The 24,163-nt window shown below is 41.5% G+C and overlaps 1 protein-coding gene across 4 annotated transcripts in view; it reads right to left on the reverse strand.

Moving 5' to 3' along the window:
- Positions 1 to 23,895, reverse strand: part of zgc:77784 (uncharacterized protein LOC402947 homolog) — a 69,616-nt gene extending 45,721 nt beyond the window's left edge. For all 4 annotated transcript variants that reach the window (XM_039780600.1, XM_039780574.1, XM_039780590.1 and 1 more), the window contains exons 1-2: positions 23,318 to 23,895; positions 9,410 to 9,736 (exon numbers count right to left, since the gene is read on the reverse strand). In XM_039780600.1, coding sequence (XP_039636534.1) covers positions 9,410 to 9,736; positions 23,318 to 23,372 — 382 coding nt within the window. In that variant the 5' untranslated portion in view covers positions 23,373 to 23,895. The remainder of the gene's footprint in view (positions 1 to 9,409; positions 9,737 to 23,317) is intronic.
- Positions 23,896 to 24,163: the final 268 nt, after the last annotated feature.

The raw sequence follows: 24,163 nt of genomic DNA on the forward strand, positions 1-24,163 counted from the left end.
GAAAATCATTCTTCACTCTAAATTTGATGCTCATAATTGTGTGGGTAAACCCCTAATGAATAAACCAAGACTATGTAAAGCAGCTGATCATTTTCTCTCAGATCTGAAGTGGACATCAGTCAACCCATGCATTATGCGCACTGTCTTCAACTTACTCCGTGATATCAATCTTACATACCTGCGTTCTAAAACGGAACTTTATTTAAATTAAGTGGAAGTTTACTCTCTTCCCCGAGTGGGATTTTAAATGCCTTGACAGTTAGGATGAGGAAAAGTGGGAAGTCTTTACAAAAAGACTTTTTCAGAACTTCTAACCTCGATTAAATGTCTTTATTGCTTTGCAGTGACGCTGTAATACATCTTAGAGCAGGGGCCTCATTTATAAACGTGGCGTACGTGCAAAAGAAGACGTATGCCGCTCTCTACCCAAGAATTGGGATTTATAAAAAGCAAACATGACGGGAAAATGTGCGGTCCTCCACAGAAACCCTGACCCAGGTGTACCCACAGAAACGGTTGAAATGAGAAACGGCAACACCGACGGCAGATGGATGAAACATGTGAAACTGAGACCATTGTGTAAAACAAATCAAAATATTGCCTCTGAGTGATGATATAAAGAATTCACAAAGCCATTCTTACAATAAATATCCTACACAAACACCCGTTTAATTGATCTGCAGTGAAATACAGAAAATAAAATGAGAGAGCCTAATATCGTAAATTTAAATTCAAACAAATATTTGCAAAAAAAACATGTTCTGTAATTATATTGGCATGTTATGGAGTTTATTCTCATAAATAATACAATAAACAGGACAAATAATGTTAACACTGATGCTGTTTTCGATGCCTCCATTTGGCGGAGCATAATATGGTCATCATATACTATCATAGTGTTTATTCTTATGACTTTAGATCTTTTTATTTTTGTTTAAAATTTTTATTGTAGGTCTGAAGCATGTTTTAACCATTGTGAAAGGTGCAATAGAAATAAAGTTTTACTAAATACATGCTCCTTTTAGCTTTTTAGATACAATCAAATTGATGGGTATAAAAAGGCATGCCATGTGTAATGACGCACAATGGCTGGCTTTGCACTATTGGAAGATGTGGCAAATGGAGACAAACGGTAATAAGAGTTGCTGGCAAATGAGGACGAGTGGCCTCAGAGCCGGTTCCGACTTCCTCGAGCTGTCCTGTTGGATCTCTTTGCTGTTTTCGGCCCAGCGTTACAGAGGAGCACTCGTGGAAACCATGCCGTGACAGTCCCACTCCAATAGGGGTCTGCTCCGGTGTTCCGTGGCAAAAACACTTTCTCTGTGTTTTTTTTAATCACCTTTAATATCAGACCATTTATTTTTAATTTCGGCACGGTCCGACCTCTGAGGCTGTGGCATTAACTGCGTCTGCAACATGTTGTCACTCACAGCTTTTTTGCATTAGTAATGTCCACACTGTGCCCTCCAAACATTATTTCCTCTATTCCAACTCTCTAACAAGAACTACAACTTCACATTGAGTGAAAGTCCCTAGTTTTGTTTTTCTCTCTGCGCATGTCCGTATGAATAAATATTAATTTGGGGCATTTCACTGACTATTTAAGGGCAACTGTGGGCGTGACATGAAGCTGCCAAAGCTGCGCCACAATTAGTCGATTGTGATTTATAAAGGGAAACCGGCGTAGGATGTGTGTGCGCATGGTTTTATAAATCAGAATATTTCTGCGTACTCGCATCCTATTTTTCGTCTGTACGCCACTTCTGGCGCAAATGCGCCGCACGGTTTTATAAATGAGGACCCAGGTATTAGCTGAACACTGAGGAGGATTTTTCCTGACCAGGGAGCTTGTAGAAGACATTTGTAGTGTGGACATCTGCCACAGAGAAGTAAAACACCCTAAAGACCTTCACAACCCAGGACCATTAAGAAGCCTTTGCAGGAGCTATAGCAAGAGCCGGGGTGGCCTATAACCAGGAAAGGCACTCACTCTCCTCCCAAAGGACTTTTCACCAAAAAACCAGACTCTGTTCACATGGCTGCCTGAGCAGAGCTGAGGGGCTAATTGAAAGCACTGCATTATTTTTAGACCTCCGTCTGTAAGGCCTGGTTAGATGTGCACACAGAAACCTTTTGTTTCACTGCCATGGTGACTGAAGTGAAAAAGTTATGGGCATAGAGCTAATCCCTGAACTGTACACACATGCACGCACACACCTTCCTTTAGCATTTGAAACCCCAAGTCCCCGGGCACAGACTTGCAGAAAGTGGGACATTTCAGGGTTTGAAACCCATGCTAGAGAGCAGAGTATATTCCTTACCTCACTACCCCCAAACACTGTGCAACATAAGCTCCAAAATGTTCTTTGAAGCTGTGTTCAAGTTAATGTGATCCTTCATTGCTCCGACTTAAAAGCCTGACACGCCAAACAGAGTTTCTCACAGATGTTTAAGTATGTGATGATCCAACCACAGAATCGACCAATCTCCTCAGAAACACAAAGACGAATCCTCCCTCTGTCTCCTGAGGGGCTACTGTCCCTAACTTAACTTAACAAGTTAATACGAATAGGTCTGAAAAATAATCTCCTAAACCAGGCTGCGCTCGCGCTTCGGTCCGTCCGTCCACGCTGGGGTCAGACAGGGAGCGTGGTTACTGCAGGGCAGCTGAGGTTTGACCCAGCCTCTGCGGAGACAAATCCTCATGTCGCCCAAGGCACTTCCTGTGAGCTTAAATAATGGCAAAGGAGGGCTCAATGACTTTCAGCGGTTTCATCATTATTTCTGTGGGCGCTATATCCGAGAGCGCCCATTCATTTTCATAACTTTAATATTTCAGGGATATACAGATTAGTAGATTTAATCTCCACGAGAATATTCATCACTTGATTTTTAAGTGACATTTATCTCTATAATGTAGTGTTTAGCACAGAGGAGCTTTAGGACGGCAGAAAGGCCATCTGTTGGTGTTTTTGGAAAAATGAACAGAGTGAGGAAGCGATATTAATCACAAGAAAAACTGTGCGCATGGCATTCACACTTTGCATTGCATGCACAGGGCTAATTAATGTATATTGTATATTTGTAAATCGATTGTGACTTGGTCTAAAATCAAGCAGCCACAGGGGAAATTACGTAACAGTTCACAGACCATTTACATACCCAGCACGAAAGCAACATGATGGGTGAGTGTGACAGACGGGACAGAAAATAAAAAAAGGCTTTTGTACTGAACGCGAGGTGACAGTGAGTGTGGGAAGCAGGCAGAGCAGACAGCGTGGGCCGGCCAGATGTGTGAATGGCTACCAGGCTCTGTGTTTTCACGGCTGACAGATAGGAGGGCGGACTGAGAGGTTAAAGGAAAGCGGAAGTGCACGTTATTGAGAGCCTGAGACGACCCGCTTCCTGGCTCCTATTGTTCTTTTATTTCGGAGTGCAATAAACCCGTTAGGGAGGTAGTCTAATCCCATTGCCATGATACTGCCCTGTCACAGCTAATGGAGGCTTTTCCTACAGAGAAGAGAGATTGCTTTAATCCATCCATTGTCTGATTGTGTTGATGGAGGATGAGAAGAGACTCCAGGGCAAATAGTCTTTATGACAAACGCATGACTATAAATTCTTCCACTTTCCAAAAATGTGGGGATGGTTCAATTACAAACAAACATTGCATACAGACAAGACATTCTGCATTGTTAGTGAGGCTTGGCAGTGCTCATTGTTATGTCCTTTCAGGACGAATTAATCTGTGTTTGTTTGGTAACGCCTCGGCGCATGCTTAGTATGCAGTTGGTTTGGTCTGAAATTGTCATTAATATACACAGCACTCATATAAACTATAGCGGTGGTTATTTGCACAATTTCAGTCAAACTGGTGATTTTCTTGCATCCAAGTGCAGATAAATTCTAAGCTACACATACTGTATAAACCGTATTTATCAGGGATGATATGTATCTGATATGTATCCCCAGTGAAAACAGAACGTAAAGCAGAAGAAGCCAAGAAACAAGCTGCAACCAGAACTTTGATTCCTCCATAATCCCTCATCAGGAGTAAGAGGAACATCTGGCTCTAAAGCTTTTTAAGCAAGTTTTATTTTTTATTTGTCCTACTTTATTCTAATCCACCATGTGGCCGTCTCCTCCCTGAGACAGACGCTCACATTCATGGTTTTGAAATAGACACTACTACTGTTTTCTAGTTATATTTTAAATCCACTGTCTCATTATTCAGTTTTTTTCTTTTCAACAGCCAGGCAAGTCAGCCGGTCACTGGCAGCTTACAGTAAAAACAGGAATAAAAAAAAAGACAGAATAATGACTGCTGCTGGCATTTCCAAGCAAAGCAAGCTCCCTGCTACGATATACACGCCATACAAAAAACAGAACTTGTGGACCTTGGGGTGCGCAAGATGCATTTCAGCATAAACAACCCTTTACCTCAACTGCATCTGTGAAGCACATAGGGACTGACTGCAAAGAATAAGAAATCTAAGTTCTTTAATCCTTTTTTATGTTTGGACACAAACCTCCTTGACTCAGCAGTGAAGTTAGCATTTGTTCCAGCTTTATTTTCTTCTATTTATTGAGATACAAATCCACATTGCTCCCCAGCTACTAGCCCATGAAACCTTCTGGTTATTCCTTTAACTGAAGTGGTGTCTGCGACAGTTAGCTGTATGGGAAATAAATGATCTGGTAAACAAAACCTGTCGCACCTTAAATGGGATAATGGGATCATACCTCTGCCTTCTCCTGCAGAGAGATGGTAGGACGACATGAACAAGTGGGCAAAATTGCGTTAAATCTCAAATGTTTGACAGTTCACAGATGAGTTTTACTGGTCCCGTCTGCTCCAACGTTTAAGCTAAGCTAAATTTCAGAAAGATCAAGAAAAAAATGGCAAACATCTACTGGGTCAGCTGCTGAAATGTGAGGATACGTAGCCTTTTGAATATGCACACTCGGATGATCAAGCTAAACTAGATTTGCAGCTTACATCAACCAAAAACGGATTGTTCCTGTCAACAATCCAGTTTCCAATCGGTCACCAAAAGAAGACAAATCCAAAGGATCTGACTTGGGTCTTTGTCTTTTAGATATGTAGGTACTGCTCCCATCAGGTAGACACTACAGGGGTCCAATTGAATACAGGATAATATTTCATCCCTCTATTAGTACATCTCCTAAAGGACATAAGGTGCATGTATGTGAATTCACTTTGTCTGCACTTGACTGTGTTACACTACGTCTGTGTATGTAATATGTGGCATTCTTTATGTCCGAGACAAATTTCCCGAGGGACAAATAAAGTAATCTTGATCTTGAAGGTTGCACCCAATCTCCTTTTTAACAAAACATGCCCGGTAGTATTTATTTTGTGTGGAAGTACTGATAAGCCTCAGAGCTTTTTAGATTGTTTATTGCTTCACAGTCTGTGGCAACAGAGTCGATATGATCACATTAATCTTTTAGATGTCATATTATCAGATATATCAGATTTAGATGTCATAGGTTGTGTTTCCACATCATTCAAAAAGCTCTAAGAAAAAGGAAGACACCTGTAGCACACAGCTAAGGCCGGAATTATTCTTCCCTGGGCTGCATGTAAGCGAACATACACAGGTATTGTTCGAACACCTTCTTGTATGTTTCTTTGGGGGTAGATAGTACAGTAGATAGTAGATAGTAGGTGTGGCGTATAGTAAACCACAATGTAAAAAATAAAAACGTAGAAGAAATCAGGAAATTGAAGTTCGTTTTATCGTCAAAGAAATTAACTTCCTTCAAGGAATTTTTTTGTTTTCTATGCTCTGCTTGACAATCACCTTTGGCTGTCCTATGCTGAAATGTACACCCAAACCCTGTAAGAATACATACAGAAAACATATCAACATGATGTTGGATCAACCAATCAGCTTGCTTGACATGCAGGTCCGCACTAGACGTTGAGATTTGGGAGGTGGGCGCATTGGCTCCTCTGCAAGCTTTGCGATCTACGATTACCCATAACACCCTTTTCTGCATAGCTTCACAAAGATATGCATCTCAGCAGAAGCAAATCCAGCTAGCAGATGCCAGTTCAGAGAAAAGCTCTTATCTTGTGAGTGCACTGCACAGAAGTCTTAGTCATGCAGCACAGTGTATTATTATATCATCGTTTCATTTCTGGGAATGTTCTGCCGGAAGTCCGTCACCTTACGCTTTCTTTGTGTTGACATTCTAACCTCCGGTGGATTTATGAAGATATGGTTAACTGCTCCTCAGATCTCTGCAGGGTAAATCCAGACAGCTAGCTAGACTATCTGTCCAATCGGAGTTTTCTGTTGCACGACTAAAACAACCTTTGAACGTACACGTTCCACCAAAAAAAAGTTCCTTCCCGAGGCTAATTTGCAGCGGCACCGTTGCTCCGTCCAGTGCTTAGCGGCGCCCAAGACGATTGTGATTGGTTTAAATAAATGCCAATAAACCAGAGCACTTTTTTCTTCCATCCTGGAATTTTGGGTGGACTAGCCAGACCTTCCTTCGCAGCGCTGTGGAGGAAGGTCTGGCAATGCGAGACTATTGTGTAATTACCGTGGTTAAAACCAGGTTAATGCCAGCACTCCCGCTCCCGACTCAGACTCGTACTAACAGCCGAACAGATGCATCAGTATTAATTACTGCTCAGTGGGAGTTTTAAGCTCTTCCTCTTCCCACCTGTTGTCAGTCAGACGGCTGCCACACACATTCCTGCAGGACCACCAGCTTAAAAACTGGCCGCTCATTAACACTGCATACTCCCCCCACCTCCCTTCCAGAGCTAATTGGGTCAGTATTTACCCCACAGTCAGCACAACCTCACACAGACGGGGGGCGGGGGGGGAGTCTAAGACCACCATCATGCTGTCTTAGCATATGCCCTCTCTAGCCAGAGGCAGCAAGATTAGGAGCAAAAACAGGCACTTATTAATACTGTTAGTCACTCAGTGCCTGCAGGTGAATCCTCCCTTTACCAGTATGACTGTACTGTAATCTCCAGCTGCATAATTGCATTATCAAAAATTTAAAAGAGGCCATAAGACAATATGTGCATCATATCGTCTCCCAGCTTAGATATTTGCATTAGTCGCAGCAGCTCATTGTTCCCAATATACAGCATATCTAAGTCCCTATTTTCGGATGCGATCTACAGATGTCAGCCAGCCATGAGCACTTACTGTACACCAGTCAGTAAGGAAGCTTCAATATGGTGGAAGATAAGACTGTGCCCAAATTGCTGTTTTGTGTGTTTTTTTTTTAACGAGGACAGTTCGACCTTGCTAAAATGCAACGCTCCTTCCCATAATCAACCCACTGACTAATCCATTTTCTCATGGCAAAGAGAAGCTGCAGTTCAGCCTAGGGCCGAGCCACACTGGCACAATTAGGAGGGAGGGAAGGAAGACAATGGCACGTGTCCTCGACCGAGGAGTGGAAATAATAGACACGGCTCCTAGAGGGAGCTTTTTACTTCAGTGCACTTTCACCAAGATATGTATGAGAAAGCTCACACTCCCCTGCTGTACTCAGCAGTCAACATACAATAAAGAAAACATGGCTATACGTGCAGGCTCACACACATGATCTTGTTGGTGCACGCAGAGAGGATTCGCAGGTGATATGATGAGAATCTGGCTGCTGCAGAGAAGGTCTCCACAGGTCAGCAACAACAGTTGTGTTACATTTTCTCAATAAAACTGACCAGTGAGCAGTTTTTCTTTCTATGTAGCAGCAAAAATGCCAAAATGTCACTGGTTTTAGTTTCTAGAATGTGATGATTTCTGCCGCTATTTGACATATATGACCGTTAACTATCTTTGTGGTTTGGACTGTTGATCAGATAAAATGAGACATTTGAAGACATCTCTTTGGACTCTGGGAAATTATATTGGGATTTTTCACTATTTTATGACATGTTTATAGACAAAACGTTAAAGAGATTTTTCTTGAAAGTTGATTGGAGAGTTTAGCTATAGCATACCTAGAGTATTACTGGGATCATGTGGATATAAAGGCCAGGCAGGAAGAAGCAATTCAAAGGAAAATTCAGAGAACCTGGGTGCTATCCTCATACGTTTGTCCATTAGTCATGATAACATGTTCACCACCTCCATTGTAAAGATTTTGGGGAACTCAATCTCTGGCAATAAAGAAACCGATCAGAAGAAGCACAACCCTCCTACAGTTTTCCAAAACACGTCAGTTTAACAGAAATCATCTCAAACACTTGACTGACAGTAAACAGAAAGTAGTCCCCTGCAGCTGTTGTAGTGAGCTGCATAGCATAACGGATGACCCAAAGACTTGAATGCGTTTGAAGTAATGCTTTTTCTGTTAAACTGAAGGGTTTTGGATGTTAAAGGAGGCTTGCACTTTTTTAGCGATTGATGTTGATCTCACCAGAGTTTCCCAAATATTTGCAATAGAGGTTGTGAGTTGAATTAGGGGTGAAGTGATCCAACTTTTTCTCTCCTAATACTGATTCCTGTACCTCAGTTCAAATCATAAACTGATCCAATACCAGTCCATTACTAGTCTATTTGCCAGTAATAATATCTGTATACCACACATTCATTAAATCATCTTTATGATTGTTACTGTTAGCATAAACACTTGATATTTCCTATAGTCAGTAAAGGCACCCATACCTATCCAGCATCTCTAATCAGTGCATTCCAAGGTTAAGTGTCCTCATGATCAATACTTGGACAGAATCTGAGACTAGACAACCACCAGAATTCACAATCAACGTTGAAAACAAACTTATATAGTGTAATTTCAGAACACTGGGAATTGTTGGGTCTTTGTTAATTACCCTGAGAGAACTTCTGTTATAATTTGACACTACAAATAAAATTTACACCCTCTAATACCAGAATAGAGATCTTATAAGCAATTGTGAAACTAAAATTAGCCAAAATCTCAATCGATGAACAAAACATGTCATTGTATTGGTATTATATCCATGTTACTTAAATAGTTGCATACTTACTGTAAATGTATGACTAATTTGCTAAGTCTTTAGTTAACTAGCTCAAATGCCCCAACAATTTTTTAATTCAATGTGCCTCAAGTCTTATTCCCATAGTAGCCTAAAATTAGGAACAAATCCGCAGACTATTACTTATTACTAAACATATGTCCACCCACACCACCATCTTTTTGGGGTTTGCTTCCGACACTCTGTTTTTTTTTTCATGTCATTATTCTTCAGCACGGCCAACTCTCCAGTGGACTTCCATAAAGCTGCCAGACGGCTGCAAAAAGATCTGGGACACAACTGCACGAAGCATCTGTATACTGTACACACACATCAATACACAAAAAAACATGACACACACACACACACAATTTTAGGACTATGGTCAATAATGTAGAGCCTTACTCGCAACGTCTAGTGAAGCATTTCGGCTAATGGCTTCTCCCAGGTAGTTGCGGGCCACACAGGTGTAGACACCCTCGTCTGGTTTGCTCCTGCGTCCGTGTACAATGCGTAGGAAGAAGAGGGAGCCGCTGGGCAAGAGCATGCGGTGAGATCTGGGGTCGTCTTTGTCGGTCTCCACACGCTCGCCATCCTTATACCACTCTATACTGGGAGCGGGTCTGCCCTCTGCCTTGCAGTTGAGGGTGGCAGGCTCCCCCTTGGAGACGATCAAATCCGAGGGGTCCTCCACAATCCGAGGTGCGCTGTCTTCAAACCGTGCCCGGGACCCTGTGAAGTGGAGATGAGGACAGATGTTATGTATCCATCTGACCACCTAGCATTCATGGAAATGTTTAATCTCTTTGTAACAAGGGCAAGACAGAAAAGCCATTTGAAAAGCAAGGATATCTTCCTTTTAGAGGTTGCTGGACAAAAAACACTTTGTTTGTGTAGCAAAGCAGCAAATCTCTCTTTGAAGGTTAACTCTGAAGTCAAGGGAAGGCATTACATTTTCCAACAACAACCTGCGCCTTTCAGATCACTACATTTGATATCCATTTGTTCTTGCTATATTCTGCAAATAGCAAAACACAGAAGCCCCATATTGCCTTAAGAGAACATATATACCCTATATCCAGCAGAGTATTTTCACAGCAGACACCGCCTGTACAGAGGATTCAATCAGCCATGTGATATGGTAATGGCCAATTTCTGTCTCAACCAGGATTGTTGCAGAGGTAGAGATGATAGTTGGTGAACAGCTGAGAAAAGACAAGCAGCAGATCTATGCATTTAAGAGGAGAAAGACCGAAGTTGAGAGAATGAGCAAGTTGGAGAGATATAGATAACGCCCATATTCTTCTCTCTGGGGATCCATTATATTCCCTTAGTTGTAAGGGAAAGGCACACTGCTTCCAATCCTAAGGTAAGCTTTTAGGCAAAGACCAAATGTCTCTGACAGTGTGTTACAGTTAGAAAAATGAATAATTCAAAATGCCACTGCTTTTAAGAACAGATGGTCTCTCACTCACTCTGAAAAAATGAAAGAAAATAAAATGGTCACTGTGCCACTGATTATTGTGCAGCTCAGTCAGAGGCATTATTTTCAGCACATAATCTAGACATCTAGAAAATCCTCCATTATCATTGGAGAGGAGCAGTCAGGAGTAACCTAATGACACACATGTTGTTGCACATGCTTCTGCTGCATTATACTTAAATCGGAGGCATCAGGATAAACCCTCACTTTTCAGCTGTAAGCAGATTTATGTCTTTTCGTGAAGTGATTTGATCCACGCGGAGCAAGAGTCGCCATAATGGCACAAACCTGAAGTAAACATCTAAAGAGCGATCTGTGCGCTCTCAGCTAAACACCCTGGGGTCACAAACCAGGACAGCTCAAAACACTAATGCAGGATGTGGATGAATACTAATCGAGCCATTAAAATGTGCCATAGCACCTCCAGTCAGTCCAAACAAAAACAAAAACACAGACTTTGTTACAAAAAGAGAACGAGTGTAAATCTTTTCATGCTAGGCCTGTAAACTTATCCTTGAAGATATTATAATGTACTTTCCTTTAGATTAGATTCTATCGCATCTGTGACAAGTAAATATTGACACATCTGACTGCGTTTGTCTACAGAAAATGTTTTTTGATTTCGTTTTTTGAACAGCTGAGTGATGACCTGGGGGTGAACCGGGTTTTTAAAGTATGCAAAGGATTCACTGGCAGTTTCAAATCCCAGCTCATGTAAAACACTTACATCACTCTGAACTATTCCTCTTCTATCATAACTGGATTTTATCACACACAAAAATACTGCGAGAGATTTGACCTCTTAAAAGATTACTTTCAGCAGTTTCATGCTGCATTCCCATGAAGTTTGTATTAAAATCCATGCAGCAAAGTCTAAAATAGCCGCTAAAAAAACCCCCCAGAGGCAATGATGTTGAACAACAGTGGATCCTGCACATCCCATAATGCGTCTCAAAGGCGTTTTTCGTTATACCCTCCCTCGCTTTCCCAAGTTTGTAAGACAGGCTTTCTGTTGAGGTCTCCAAGACACCAAGACTATGACATCATCAACGTAATTTATGCAGATTAAAACAAAATCTTAAATTTAGGGATGCACCGAGGCCAGTATCGGGTATTGGTCCGATGCCGTGCACATGTACTTGTAGTCATAAAATTACTCCGATACTACCACAACCGCTACCACCTCATAGCAATGTGACAATAACTTCTCCGTCAAGCAGGTATAGGCGACGGAAGAGGACCAATGGCAGCCGTTTGGAGATTTTTGGCTGTAAAAAAAATAACTAGGCTCTTGACCAATGCATGATTGCACTTAACGACCAGCCATTGTCAGACGTTAATAATACTGGGTTTCGACGTCTTCTCAGTGTACTGGAGCCGAGAGACTCCCAGCCGTCACCACATCACAGGAACAGTGTTTCCAAAGCTGCTTTGTGAAAAAGCATGTCAGCAGCCTGTTGCGTGTTCTTCTTCTGTTGTATTGGCGTTTGGCATAACAACTTGTTGCATGACTGCCACCAACTGTTGGCCGTAGCCTAGAGCATCAGAGGCCTGTACTACGAAGCAAGTGCAACATGCCCTGGATTTCTTTCAGTTACCCAGCTTCACCTAACCTAACAACCACGGTCCCGCATAAGTTGTGTCACGACGCTGGTTAACAACTAGTTCAGTCAATTCAGGGTTTCCCAATCCAGCGGCGCGTGCGTTCACATAAAAAAGGCGGTGTTTGCACAGCACGACCAATCGCAAACATCTACCAGAGCCGCATATTTTATATAAGAAGAGCAAACTATAATTCTACATAAATATTAAGAACACAGACGCGGTTTTCCAAGGAAAACGCAATACAGGAAAGCTGGCAACAAAAAATAGCCGACGCTGTAGATGTTTAAATCACAACTCTTATCAATATCACTTCATCAGTCAGGCACAAGATTTGACCATAATTACACTTGTGCTTTCCATAAATTGTCGTTGCTTTGGCCTATTATTTCAGTTGCAACCCTGGCAGTGGTAAGCGATCGTGAGAGCAAATAAAACATATAAAAACATAATTCAAACCGATGTGTGCACTGGCGACACACGGCTCAAGAAGTCGACAAATAGCTGATTTGTGATTTCCTTTCGTTTTCACTGGGAAAAATGTTTTTCCGATGAACGCACGTTTTAATATGCTACTTAAATGAGGTCATCGGACTTTGTGTTCTTCAATCTTTCTAAACTTCACTCATTATCTTATTAGTAGGAATTATAGGATTTATTTTATTGACACTAGCTCGGGGAAATGTCCAGGCCCAGGCACTGAGCTTTGAATAGAAAAAAGGCATGGCACTTTGAAAATACTGCTTTGTTTCTAATTGATAACAATATCAGAGAAGTGTGTCTGAAAAAACCTCTGATCCCAGAGGGATTGTTAAGTACTCGTATCGGTACTCTGTATTGGCAAGTACCCAAATGTAAGTACTTGTACTTGATCTTAAAAAAAAATGGTATCGGTGCATCCCTAGCTTAAACCGCAATCTTTGGTACAAGACTTGAGAACTCCAGATCTGATTATCTGACTTTACTTTCTAAAGACGGTGCATCATTTAAAACAAATCTCCCTTTTAAAGCTGTAAAGTTTTTGGCTGTTTGGGAGCAGCGAACCAAAACTGCAAACACAACATTGACATGTCATTGCCTTAAATAGTTGTCTATTTACACATCCAGCGGATATAGAGCAACATAACCATTAATTTAGAGTCATGTTTGTGTTCACCTGACCATACATACATATATCGAATAACTTTATTTTACCTACAAATTACATTATATTTACTCACAGGAATACAGGCTAGGCTCAATGGTTATTTCCATCATTCCAACCACCTCCATCAATCTGCCATTAACAACACCATTAAGTTTTAACAATGGGTAATTTCCCTCCTTTTATTATATGCATTTATTGTGGCTGTAGTCGAGGCTCTCTGTTTTGTAATGTTCTCTTTGCAGCATGAATAAGATCCAGCAGTCCTTGCACTCGGTGTGTCAGCAGCACATACTGTGAAGTTTGGGTTGCTTTCAGTTGGTTTGAATGTCACCATGACAAATACTTGTGTATTCGTTTGATTCGGAGAGTGCATATTTGCATGAAACAAGAAACGCCTTTGAAAAATGTCAAAAGGAATTTTGACGCCCCACTGACACATCAGGCGTGGGGATTATTAATGAGGGTTAATATGTTTACTTACAACAGCTATCGTGCAACAGTATCAATGCGGCGCCATTGTATTACAAAGTAAATAGTTTTGTCAACAGCAACAAAAAGAACTGCAAATAGCCTCATGTGGGCAAAGTGACAAGCAACAACCATGCTCCTGTGACAAGTGTGCAATCAGTAAAAAGTCTCCGCCACCTTGAGCGCGACAGCAACACATTTTCTTTGTGAGAAGGAATATTTTCAGTTACGTTTGCTTCATGACAGGAAGATTGCGGTGCAGTGGTTGAAAGCACCTTTCAGCAAAAAAAAAAAAAAAGATACTCTGTCATCCTCGTTGGAAAATAAACGTCACGGGCGATAATGGGGACCTCTGTGAAGGTATGTTTTTAGTCAGATCATAAACACGGCCCATTTGAGCCGGCAGTGGGCCCTCGGAGATATCCCAGCGCACATGGGAATTTAGAGTGTGACTTGATTTGTGTGAAAAAAATAATCTGGGGAATTCTGGTGTGAAATGACTTTCATGTTTACAAGAGGTGAACAAGTACAAGTAGAAGGACGTTGGCTATACTGATGTCGAATTTTAGAACAAATGACATAAACACAAAAAAAAATGTTTCACCAACTGCTGCTTCATTTCTATTTAAGCTGTTATGATTCCCCAAATTCACAGCTTTGATCGATATGTTGCAGCAAATTACAGCAGGAGAATATTTTCAATTCACTGTACGTTCAATTTTATTAAAGCACTATTTTGGAGACCTCAGAATAAAAGATTGAAGTTAAATTCTGGCTGCTTCAAGTGGTTTCTCGGCAGCAAATAACACAAAAGCAGTGCTTTACAATGAACAAATACAGCTATAGGTGGGTTTAAAAAGAAACAACAGGACATCTGCTCAACAACCCAGATTCTTTTAACCAAACAGGAGGTCAAATGTCCAATTCAATGTGTATTGATTCAAAAGGATGCATTGAATCTTACCATACAAAACAAATCAGCCCCGGTAGTTACAAAACATGCATCATCTTTGTGACAAAGCCATGTCATAGAGGACGAATCCATAAAACGCTTTTAAACACACATTACCTTCTCTGAACCTTAAGGCCCTGACACACCAACCCGACGGCTGACCGTCGGCAGAAAAGGCAGTCGGACTGATCATTCAGCTCCGCGAGGTCCAAAAAGTGCCTCGGAACGCACCAAAGCAACGCCGACTTGAGCGTACGTTCTGCGCGTGCGCGAGACTTAATACAAAAATAGATACAATTTCGTATTTTACCAAGATAGTTCACTGAAACGTGTTTCTGAAAACATTTTCAGCGAGAAATAGGCAATGCAGTTGCTGAATCTGTCTTAATTTCAGATCGACAAAGGTAAGTTTAAAAGATTTTTGTCAGATTTTGAGAGGCGTTCGTCACTCGAACTCGCCATTTCCGGGTTAGCACTCCACCAAACAGATTGGTCATTGAGCCCGACTGCCCGCCCTCAAGTCAGTCAGCAAGTCAGGTCGGCCAAAATGAAGGCCAATGGCCCCTCCAACGGACGACGGCACGGAACGCACCAAACGGACTGGAGTGGGTAGCGCACTGCCATGAGTCCATGAGGCTAATGTCTGATTACTCCACATTTTCTTTTTTTAAAGGTCCCATGACATGCTGCTTTTTGGATGCTTTTATATAGACCTTAGTGGTCCCCTAATACTGTATCTGAAGTCTCTTTCCCGAAATTCAGCCTTGGTGCAGAATTACAGCCACTAGATCGAGTCCCACAATGAGCTTTCCTTAGGATGTGCCATTTCTGTGTCTGTAGCTATTGAGGAGGAGAGAGGGAGGGGCAAGGTGGAGGGTGGGGGTGTGGCGTTGACCAACTGCCACTTTGCTCGTTTGCAAGCCATGATGTCTCTCTCTCTCTCATGGGTGGGCCAAATTCTCTGGGTGGGCAAAGCAGAGAAAGGGGAGGTAACCTTGCTCCTTATGACCTCATAAGGAGAAGATTCCAGATCGGCCCATCTGAGCTTTCATTTTCTCAAAGGCAGAGCAGGATACCCAGGGCTCGGTTTATACCTGTCGCCATTTCTAGCCACTGGGGGACCATAGGCAGGCTGGCAGAACGCATATTAATGTTAAAAAAAAAAACACATAAAGTGACATTTTCATGCCATGGGGACCTTTAAAGATTATTTTTTGGGTTTTTCCACCTTTATTCAACAGGACAACTAGGTGAGAAAGGGGGAGGACATGCGGGAAATCGTCACAGGTCAGATTCGAACCCTGGACTACTGCATCGAGGCATAAACCTCTAATTATATGTGCGCCTGCTCTACCCCCTGAGCCAACCCGGCCACATAACTCCACATTTTCATTGTGATATTTTGTGATTACATTCTGAATCTGCAACGTTCTCTGTCAGGTAAATCAGTAAGTTAGTAGTAGGGTATACAGGGGAGTTGCATATAAATTGGTTTGGGGTCCTTCTGTAAGTAATTTTGGGTTTGGTTTTGGATTTGGTTTTGATGAATTCTACAAGCAGCAATACCACAGGCCAAGCAATCGGCCCGTTCCAAACAGGCACATTTTTAACAGGCACTGCACTAGTGTATCAAATTCGCAATATTGTCATATTCGGAATAATAGTGGAATATTGGTGTGCATGTAACTCTTCTTGTAACACTAAGAAGGCTTGACACAACATGAAACCTTGCTCCAAGTATCACCGGGGGCTCTACACCTTAACTACACCGGTGCACAACGGATATACTAAATCTGTGGCTACTTGTTTTGATATCGACTCGTTTTGACTGCCGAGGTGGTAGCGGCCGGAAACAACAAGAGCTACGGTGAGTTGTTCAAAACCTTTTTTAGTAAACTCTGGGTCCACAAACAATGTTGTCAATGCTTTCGTTAAGGTGTAGAGCCCCTGGCAATACTTTACTGGAGCAAAGTTTAATGTTGTGTCGAGCCTTCTCAGTGTTTTAAAAATAGTTATTTTGAGGCCATCATAAAAGTGCCCCTACCACTCCCATCCAAAAGGCCATTTGACCAAAAAACTAAAATACGGTAAATCTTAAAAGTGGCGCTTCCATCCTAAATAAGCTTTTAAGCGAAAGTTTGACTCTGGTACATTCACAAAAAGACCCTTGGTTGCATTTTGGCAACCTAGAGTTACGCTTTAAGATAATCCATAAGAGTGAAAAGCAGTCAACCTTCAGCTGTCATCACTACGGAGGGGGACTGTGCAGAGTCTCGTGCAAGGTTATCGCTCTCTTGTACACTCTCACGGCTATCCTTAAATGGATGCGCCAGGGCGGGAGGCTGAGGTGTCCTTCATAGGAGAAATACACTGAATTTGATTCAACGGCTCTACTCATTTGATACGTGTTGACATTGAAGCTGGTATTTTCTTTTTACCCACTAAATGAAACACTTAAGGTTATTTAACATCAATGGTATGCTTTTCATTCTTTTAACAAAACCAAAAGTTTAATAATACACTCGCATTTATAATATACACGCATTTCTAAAAACTAACTGTTTTCTAAAAAGAAGACATTTGTAAAGAAGTACATAACATGGATTTTCTGCATGTTCTGCTTTCGCTCTGTTTTGCTGGAAACCGATATGATGTAGTCACCGTCAGCGTACAGTATAAACAGACAAAAAATAGGTGACTCATAGGTAAAAAAAGAAATTAAATATATATATTGATTCTGGGGAAAAGAAATGATTTTCATAATTGTCGTAAAAACAATAACAATGCATACGATTTTAGATTTTCTCCTCACCCCAACAGTATATCGTCAGATGGTTTGGAGGACTTGTTTGAACCCAAACAGTAAAGTGGTGGGGAAGACAGCTAAACAATGAAGTGAAACTCACTAGAACGCTCCATAAAGCTGAGGGGAGCTACAGATTCGGGTGATTATACTCCGTAGGTCCATTACTACGAGCGACTCCTTTCACGTTGTCATTTAATACATTGCTATAAAAAGAATATTGACTATATATTGATAATAATATTGATAGTGATGATTCTCTGTCTGGAATTGCCTGTTATTTTCCCTGTTATTTATTTTTGTGTCAGTAATGTTTCATGTATAAAATGTTTAGTTCTAGTTGGACAATTTATGGGTTACACTATTGTGTTATGGCTGCTGTGATATGTTTTCTTTGTTCTTTATTTTGTGCAAAGTAGAGTATGATGTGTGTGGACATTGGACCGGAAGCTGTGGATGAAATTACTTTTGTATTGGTGACATGTAATTCCGTGTGGGATGGGCCACTTAGTGGCATGACGCGTCAATAAAATATCATATCGTATACTATAGCCGCTTTCATTTGTATGCATACCAGGAAGAATTGCTGGCGTCCTCTGATTGGTGGCTTTTTGGTGAGAGCCTATAGCCACTGTACTGTATGTATGGTGCTGTTTGTCTATATGGTCTTTATGTGACCTAACTCACTGTGATCTGTTCATGTGTGTGAGGATGATTAGATGCAGTAATTGCCATGATTGCTTCTGATCTGTGAGAATTTCTTCATTTATTCACAAAGCAAATGAAAAAACCCAGAGAAAGCAAGCAACCGCAGCCAAATGATGCCCATTAGTGCCGCACGCAGCTCCGACGAGCTATTGCATTGGTCCTAATTGCAAACTCAGACACACGCCCACATGTTTGCTCATGGCGTCTCCTACATTTCTGCCTCATCGAACACACATATTTAGCAGGGTAAGAGCTGGGGGTGGTGATCGAGATCACGTCTTGAAAACTCTGTTGACTTGGGCTATATTTGGCATTTCTTGGCTCCTAGCGGTGGCATTACATAACAAGGGGCGCTTTCGTTAATTAGTATTTCAAAATATTAACCTTGCATCCTCCCCAGGGGCAGAAGTGCACTGATGCCACACTGATGTGCGAAAACAACAAAGCTGCAGAGGGCACGTCTGTGTTTTGCTTAAGATCTCGGTGCCTTTTAGCGACAGCCAGGCTCGGAGCCAAACGCATGGAAGAAGCTGGACCTGTCTGAGCGCACTGCTTGATATCTGGTAAAAAAAACAAAAAAACACTAACTGTCTATAGGCACACTGCTCAGAGACTAACTTTACAGGTTAAAGTGAGACAGGAGCAGAAGGCTGGCAGCTTGTCTGTGGGGCTGGGGGCTGTCTGCTGAGATTTACTCGTGTCTTTTTCAATTTCAATTCATTTACATGCTTAAAAAGGCCAAAATCATTCAAGAAGTGTTGTGGCACTGCCAAGTAACCTCTGCAGGAAGCCGATAACGTGCCACAACAAACAAAATTTCAAAGCAGAGGAGTCAGGTTTGATTTACTTCTGGCATCAGTCTGGGCTTTTTGAGCCTTTGTTTGGCAACCGGCCTCCTTGGCCGTAATCTAATCTTTAAATGATGTCATCAGCGACTGTATGGAGGCATCGTCAACATCTGCCGACATGACTCAAGCACGAGGCACACAGTGGTTTTCATTCACTCACAGTCGTTTCATCAAGAGGGACTGTGAGAGGCTTTAGTCGGCCTTCAGCCATATTTGTCATGAAGTAATGAGCAAGAGGAGAGAGTGGACACAAATCACCAGCTAAGGCTTGTTCTGCATTGATTAGTTCCACGCCGAGCACGCCAACAAGCTGAGTCTGAATACAGCTCAAGATAACACATTTCAATGAGACGCATTAGGGTCGACACTGATGCCGTCCTAATTGAGATTTGGTTTGTGTGAATCGAACACAATTTGTGAAGGAGACTGTTGCTTTAATAAAGCTCACAATCACACAGAGGATTGTGTGAAAACACAATCAAACCCCCCACCGCGCCTCTTCAGACCAATGGAGAAGAAGTTATTGGCTGGACACATAGGCAAAAACAAAAAAACATATCTCACTATAACTCTTAGATTCTTTATTTCTATTATACAAAAACAACAAGAAAATCTACCGGTTCGGTATTTATTTCAACACCGCTCCCAAAGAGGTTGTGAAGCCTGTTTGAATCCTCTTCTCTCAAGTATTTTATGAAAATACACATCACCCTATGGGTATGTGCAGTACCCATAGGAGATGGATGGATGGATGGATGGATGAATGGTGGGAATAAAAGAAAATACCCACTCCACATTAATGGATGAAGGCAGATGGTGTGGGTGTTAAGAGGTACCTTTTAATGTTGAGAGGTGGAACCAGTTTATAATAATGGAGCAGAGCGAGTAGCAAGAGGAGTCACAGAGCTCAGGATTTATAGTGAAATTATAGTATATCATTGATGAAGATGTAAAATAAAGCTAGACTGATAAATTGGCCCAGGTTGATATATCTGCTGTTATTAGCTCATATTGGTATTAACGTGCATGTCAGCCAATAGGTGACCAGAAATTGCACAACTGAAATGCCAAAGATATGTTTGAGGTAGGTTAGAAACAAAGAGAGAGAAAGAGAAGAGTAACAAATATATTTTCCACAATTATTTAAAGCTGCTTTTCATCAATATTTTTTATATTAAAAGGTCCCATGACATGGTGCTCTTTGGATGCTTTTATATAGGCACTTGGTGGTCCCCTAATACTGTATCTGAAGTCTCTTTCCCGAAATTCAGCCTTGGTGCAGAATAACAGCCACTAGAGCCAGTCCCACAATGAGCTTTCCTTAGTATGTGCCATTTCTGTCTGTAACTATTGAGGAGGAGAGGGGGGGGGGGGCAAGATGGAGGGTGGGGGTGTGGCCTTGACCAACTGCCACTTTGCTCGTTTGAAAGCCATGATGTCTCTCTCTCTCTCATGGGTGGGCCAAATTCTCTGGGCGGGCAAAGCAGAGAAAGGGGAGGTAACCTTGCTCCTTATGACCTCATAAGGAGAAGATTCCAGATTGGCCCATCTGAGCTTTCATTTTCTCAAAGGCAGAGCAGGATACCCAGTGCTCGGTTTACACCTATCACCATTTCTAGCCACTGGGGGACCATATGTGGGAACGCATATTAATGTTAAAAAACCTCATAATGTGAAATTTTCATGCCATGGGACCTTTAACAATGTGAAAGGAGTTGCTCGTATAGTGACAAACCCACAAGGAATCAGCAACTGACTCTGTAGTTCCCTTAGCTTTAGGAGTATTTTTAGCATCTTTCCGCTCATTGTTTTGGTTTTGGACTCTGAGGTCTAAGGGCATTTTCACATATCTTCTTAAATTCACCTTTTTAGGGTATTTGCATATAACTGATCCCCATGTGTTTCTTATCAAAATGTTCAGAACAAACTCCGCTTTCCATATAGTGACGCCCACACATTTTCTAGAGAAATGTGTAAGGAGATGGTTTGGCGCTAAAGCTGAAACGTCGATGTAGGCTTTTAAAAAAATCCTCAAATCTCTTTTGAAAACAAACCTTTACTCATGATGTGTTGACGAATTGTTTCGGTGCTTGAAATGAGTTCACCAAAGTCCTAGGTTATACATGATTAAAATAGTAAACAAATGTCTGAAATGAAATTTTGTAATATGGCTTTTTGAGTAGGAGTTTTGTCAAACATCATTTGGACGCGGCGGTGCGTCTTTCGTCCTCATAGGGTTAACGTCCTGCAACTTTATTATTTTGGTTCACTGCTTTTATCGGCGTCATTTTCGGCAGATGTTCCCATTGAAAACACTTGTAAATCTCTTTGGTCCAGCACCAAACAGCAGACAGACAAAGTTAGCGAAAAGAAGAATATTGGACTTACATCCACTTGGTTGCCAGTAACAAGACTCCTAATGAATGCTAAAGTTGCTAATGTACCTGCTGGATGTGAAGACAAGCAACCATGCTAACAAGTGAGCCACACAGGATCAACATAAAAGCTGATAATGTCAGTGTTGTGTTTACATCTTGTTTCCTCCCAAGTGGCCAACACAAATCAGTTATTGCCGGTTTATAAGTACCATTTTCATGTAAACAAACATTCCGGATTTCTCACCAGAACGCATTATGTTTATTCTTGAGACCTAACAAATGTGTTGAGTGCATTTCCTTCTTTGTAGATCATTTGAAAGCTGATTTTAAAAAAAATCTATTTTAACCTGCATTGTTACTATAAGTCTTTACTGCCGCGTTAATGCTACCATTTTTCAATCAGCAGCCTAGCAGGAATGAAACCACATCTGGCCGCCATGTAAAAACATTACTCATAGTGCTATTAGTGGCCACAATCTGGATCTTAAATGTTGTGTATGTGTTTGTGTAAATAAATCAATATCAGCTCAGATTTTTTTTTCAGATTTTTAAAACTCAAATATTGATATATGGTTAGCAGCGAAGACTTCCTTTCATTTTATATCCACTGAGACTGAGTTAAGTTCAGTTTAGTTCGCTCAAAGTTTACAACTGAAACGGGCCATTCGGACCTTTTAATACACGAGAATGAAAAAACATCTGCACTCTCATGAATTATTTTCTGAGCCCTGCTTTTATTTGGGGTTCGGATTAAGGCTCAGAAATGTAATCTGTTATTATAGCAATGGTTAAAAAATATAATCCCTTTCTCAAAGGTAATCAAAATGAGCTTTTAAAAGCATTTCATAATATGTTTGCATCCTCAAAACCAGAGATCTTCAACAGGGGGTCCGGGACCCCTAGGGGGTCCTCAGAGTCACTGCAGGGGGGGGCCTCCAAATTATTGTTAATTTTTGAAAGTAAAAAATAAAAATGTAAGTCTTAACATGAATCCGACATATTATTAGCAAATATAAATCCCCACTGATGATAGGCTAACTGGCCTATAGGTAAGGCAGTCACTAAGATCCACAGATACAGTTCATCCGAAGGATTCACTGTGCAACATTTATGTTTAACATTAAAACATGATTTATAAAATCATGCCAAGAATTATTATTTTAATAGCTTAGTATTCTAAGCAAACAGAGGTATGTATAAACTAGGCTTTAGGCTGCCCTACACGTTATAGTAGGCCCAGTTTAATATGCAACTTCATTTTATACAATATATGTAGTAGGGAGTCCCTGCTCTGTCTCCCTCTCAGTTAAGGGGTCCTTGGTTTAAAAAAAACAAACGTTGAAGACAACTGCTCCAAACCATTTTTGAGGGGAGGTGCAGGCTTGTCAACCTATGACACTATCCCTGAGAGTTTATGTGCTCACAGCTGAACTAAAAGTGACAGTTAAATGGTTTCATTTTGGCTACAGTGGAGCCTCTTTTGACCGCCAATGCTGCCTAATGGCCTCCCTGTGTGACCACCCCAGTGCTCAGGGGGCACACTCTGGGAAAATGTGCATCTTATTGCTTTAAGCTTGTGGTATTTAAATTACAAATTAATGCACGTGTGACATTTCCACTTTGGAATTCATTTTTTGTTGTTGTGAGGATGTACCCACAGCTGTCTGGGAAACGCTGTTGAAATGCAACTGAACACAACATTTACATCCATCTGGAGGGACAGAAAACATGATAAGACAAATACACTGTGAGGCAGTCACGCCGTGTGTGTGTGTGTGTGTGTGTGTGTGTGTGTGTGTGTGTGTGTGTGTGTGTGTGTGTGTGTGTGTGTGTGTGTGTGTGTGTGTGTGTGTGTGAGAGAGAGAACCTTTTAAAATAGATAGAAAAGAAGATTTAAAAAATATATATATATATAATATCTTACCTGATACGATGGTGATGAATGAGACAGTCACAAGAAGTAAATTTCCAAAGTTCATCTCCTCACTCTCCGGAGTCTGCAGCCTCTTGACAGGACACTCAAATTATCGATTAAATCAAACCTCCAGTCAGAAAATCTGAATCTTTTTTTTTTTTTTTAACTTAAAACACGTCAAACTAAAATAAAAACTTCCATGTCACTCCCAGAAAGCCATAACAGCAGCAGGATCATCAGAATCAGCAGCAGCAGCAGCAGCAGCAGCACCGCCGCCACGGAGAAACCTTATAACAAAACTCGGCAGCAGCGCTTCTTCATCCCCGCATAGTCACACACATACACCGGCTTCTCTTCAACATGCCCCGGTGCTGCTGAAAAACTAAACAAAAAAAAGAGCTTTAACTATATTTAGCCGCGGTCATACATACAAGTATTCCTCTCTGTCTCTCTCTCTCTGTCTGTCTCTCTCTCTGCTCTGATCCGGGCAGTTGCAGGTTGTGGCGTCAGTTTGAGCGAAAATGAGGCGCTGCACATGCCGAGCTGAGCTCCGCACTCCCAGCTATCTGCAACAAATCCTCGGCAACCTCCAGGAGTCAGTGTTTTAAAGAGACAGAGACGACATCTGCGCCCTGTGTGTGTGTGTGTGTGTGTGTGTGTGTGTGTGTGTGTGTGTGTGTGTGTGTGTGTGTGTGTGTGTGTGTGTGTGTGTGTGTGTTTTTTTTTTGTGTGTGTGTGTGTGTGTGTGTGTGTGTGTAACCAAAAAAGTCAGTGGAATGAGATCAGACTTATAAAAGGAGGGTTATTTCTGGGTTCGGGTTATTATTGGAAGTGATAGGCATAGAAATGAACCTT

Source organism: Perca fluviatilis, chromosome 2, assembly GCF_010015445.1.
Source record: "Perca fluviatilis chromosome 2, GENO_Pfluv_1.0, whole genome shotgun sequence".
Taxonomy (NCBI): domain Eukaryota; kingdom Metazoa; phylum Chordata; class Actinopteri; order Perciformes; family Percidae; genus Perca; species Perca fluviatilis.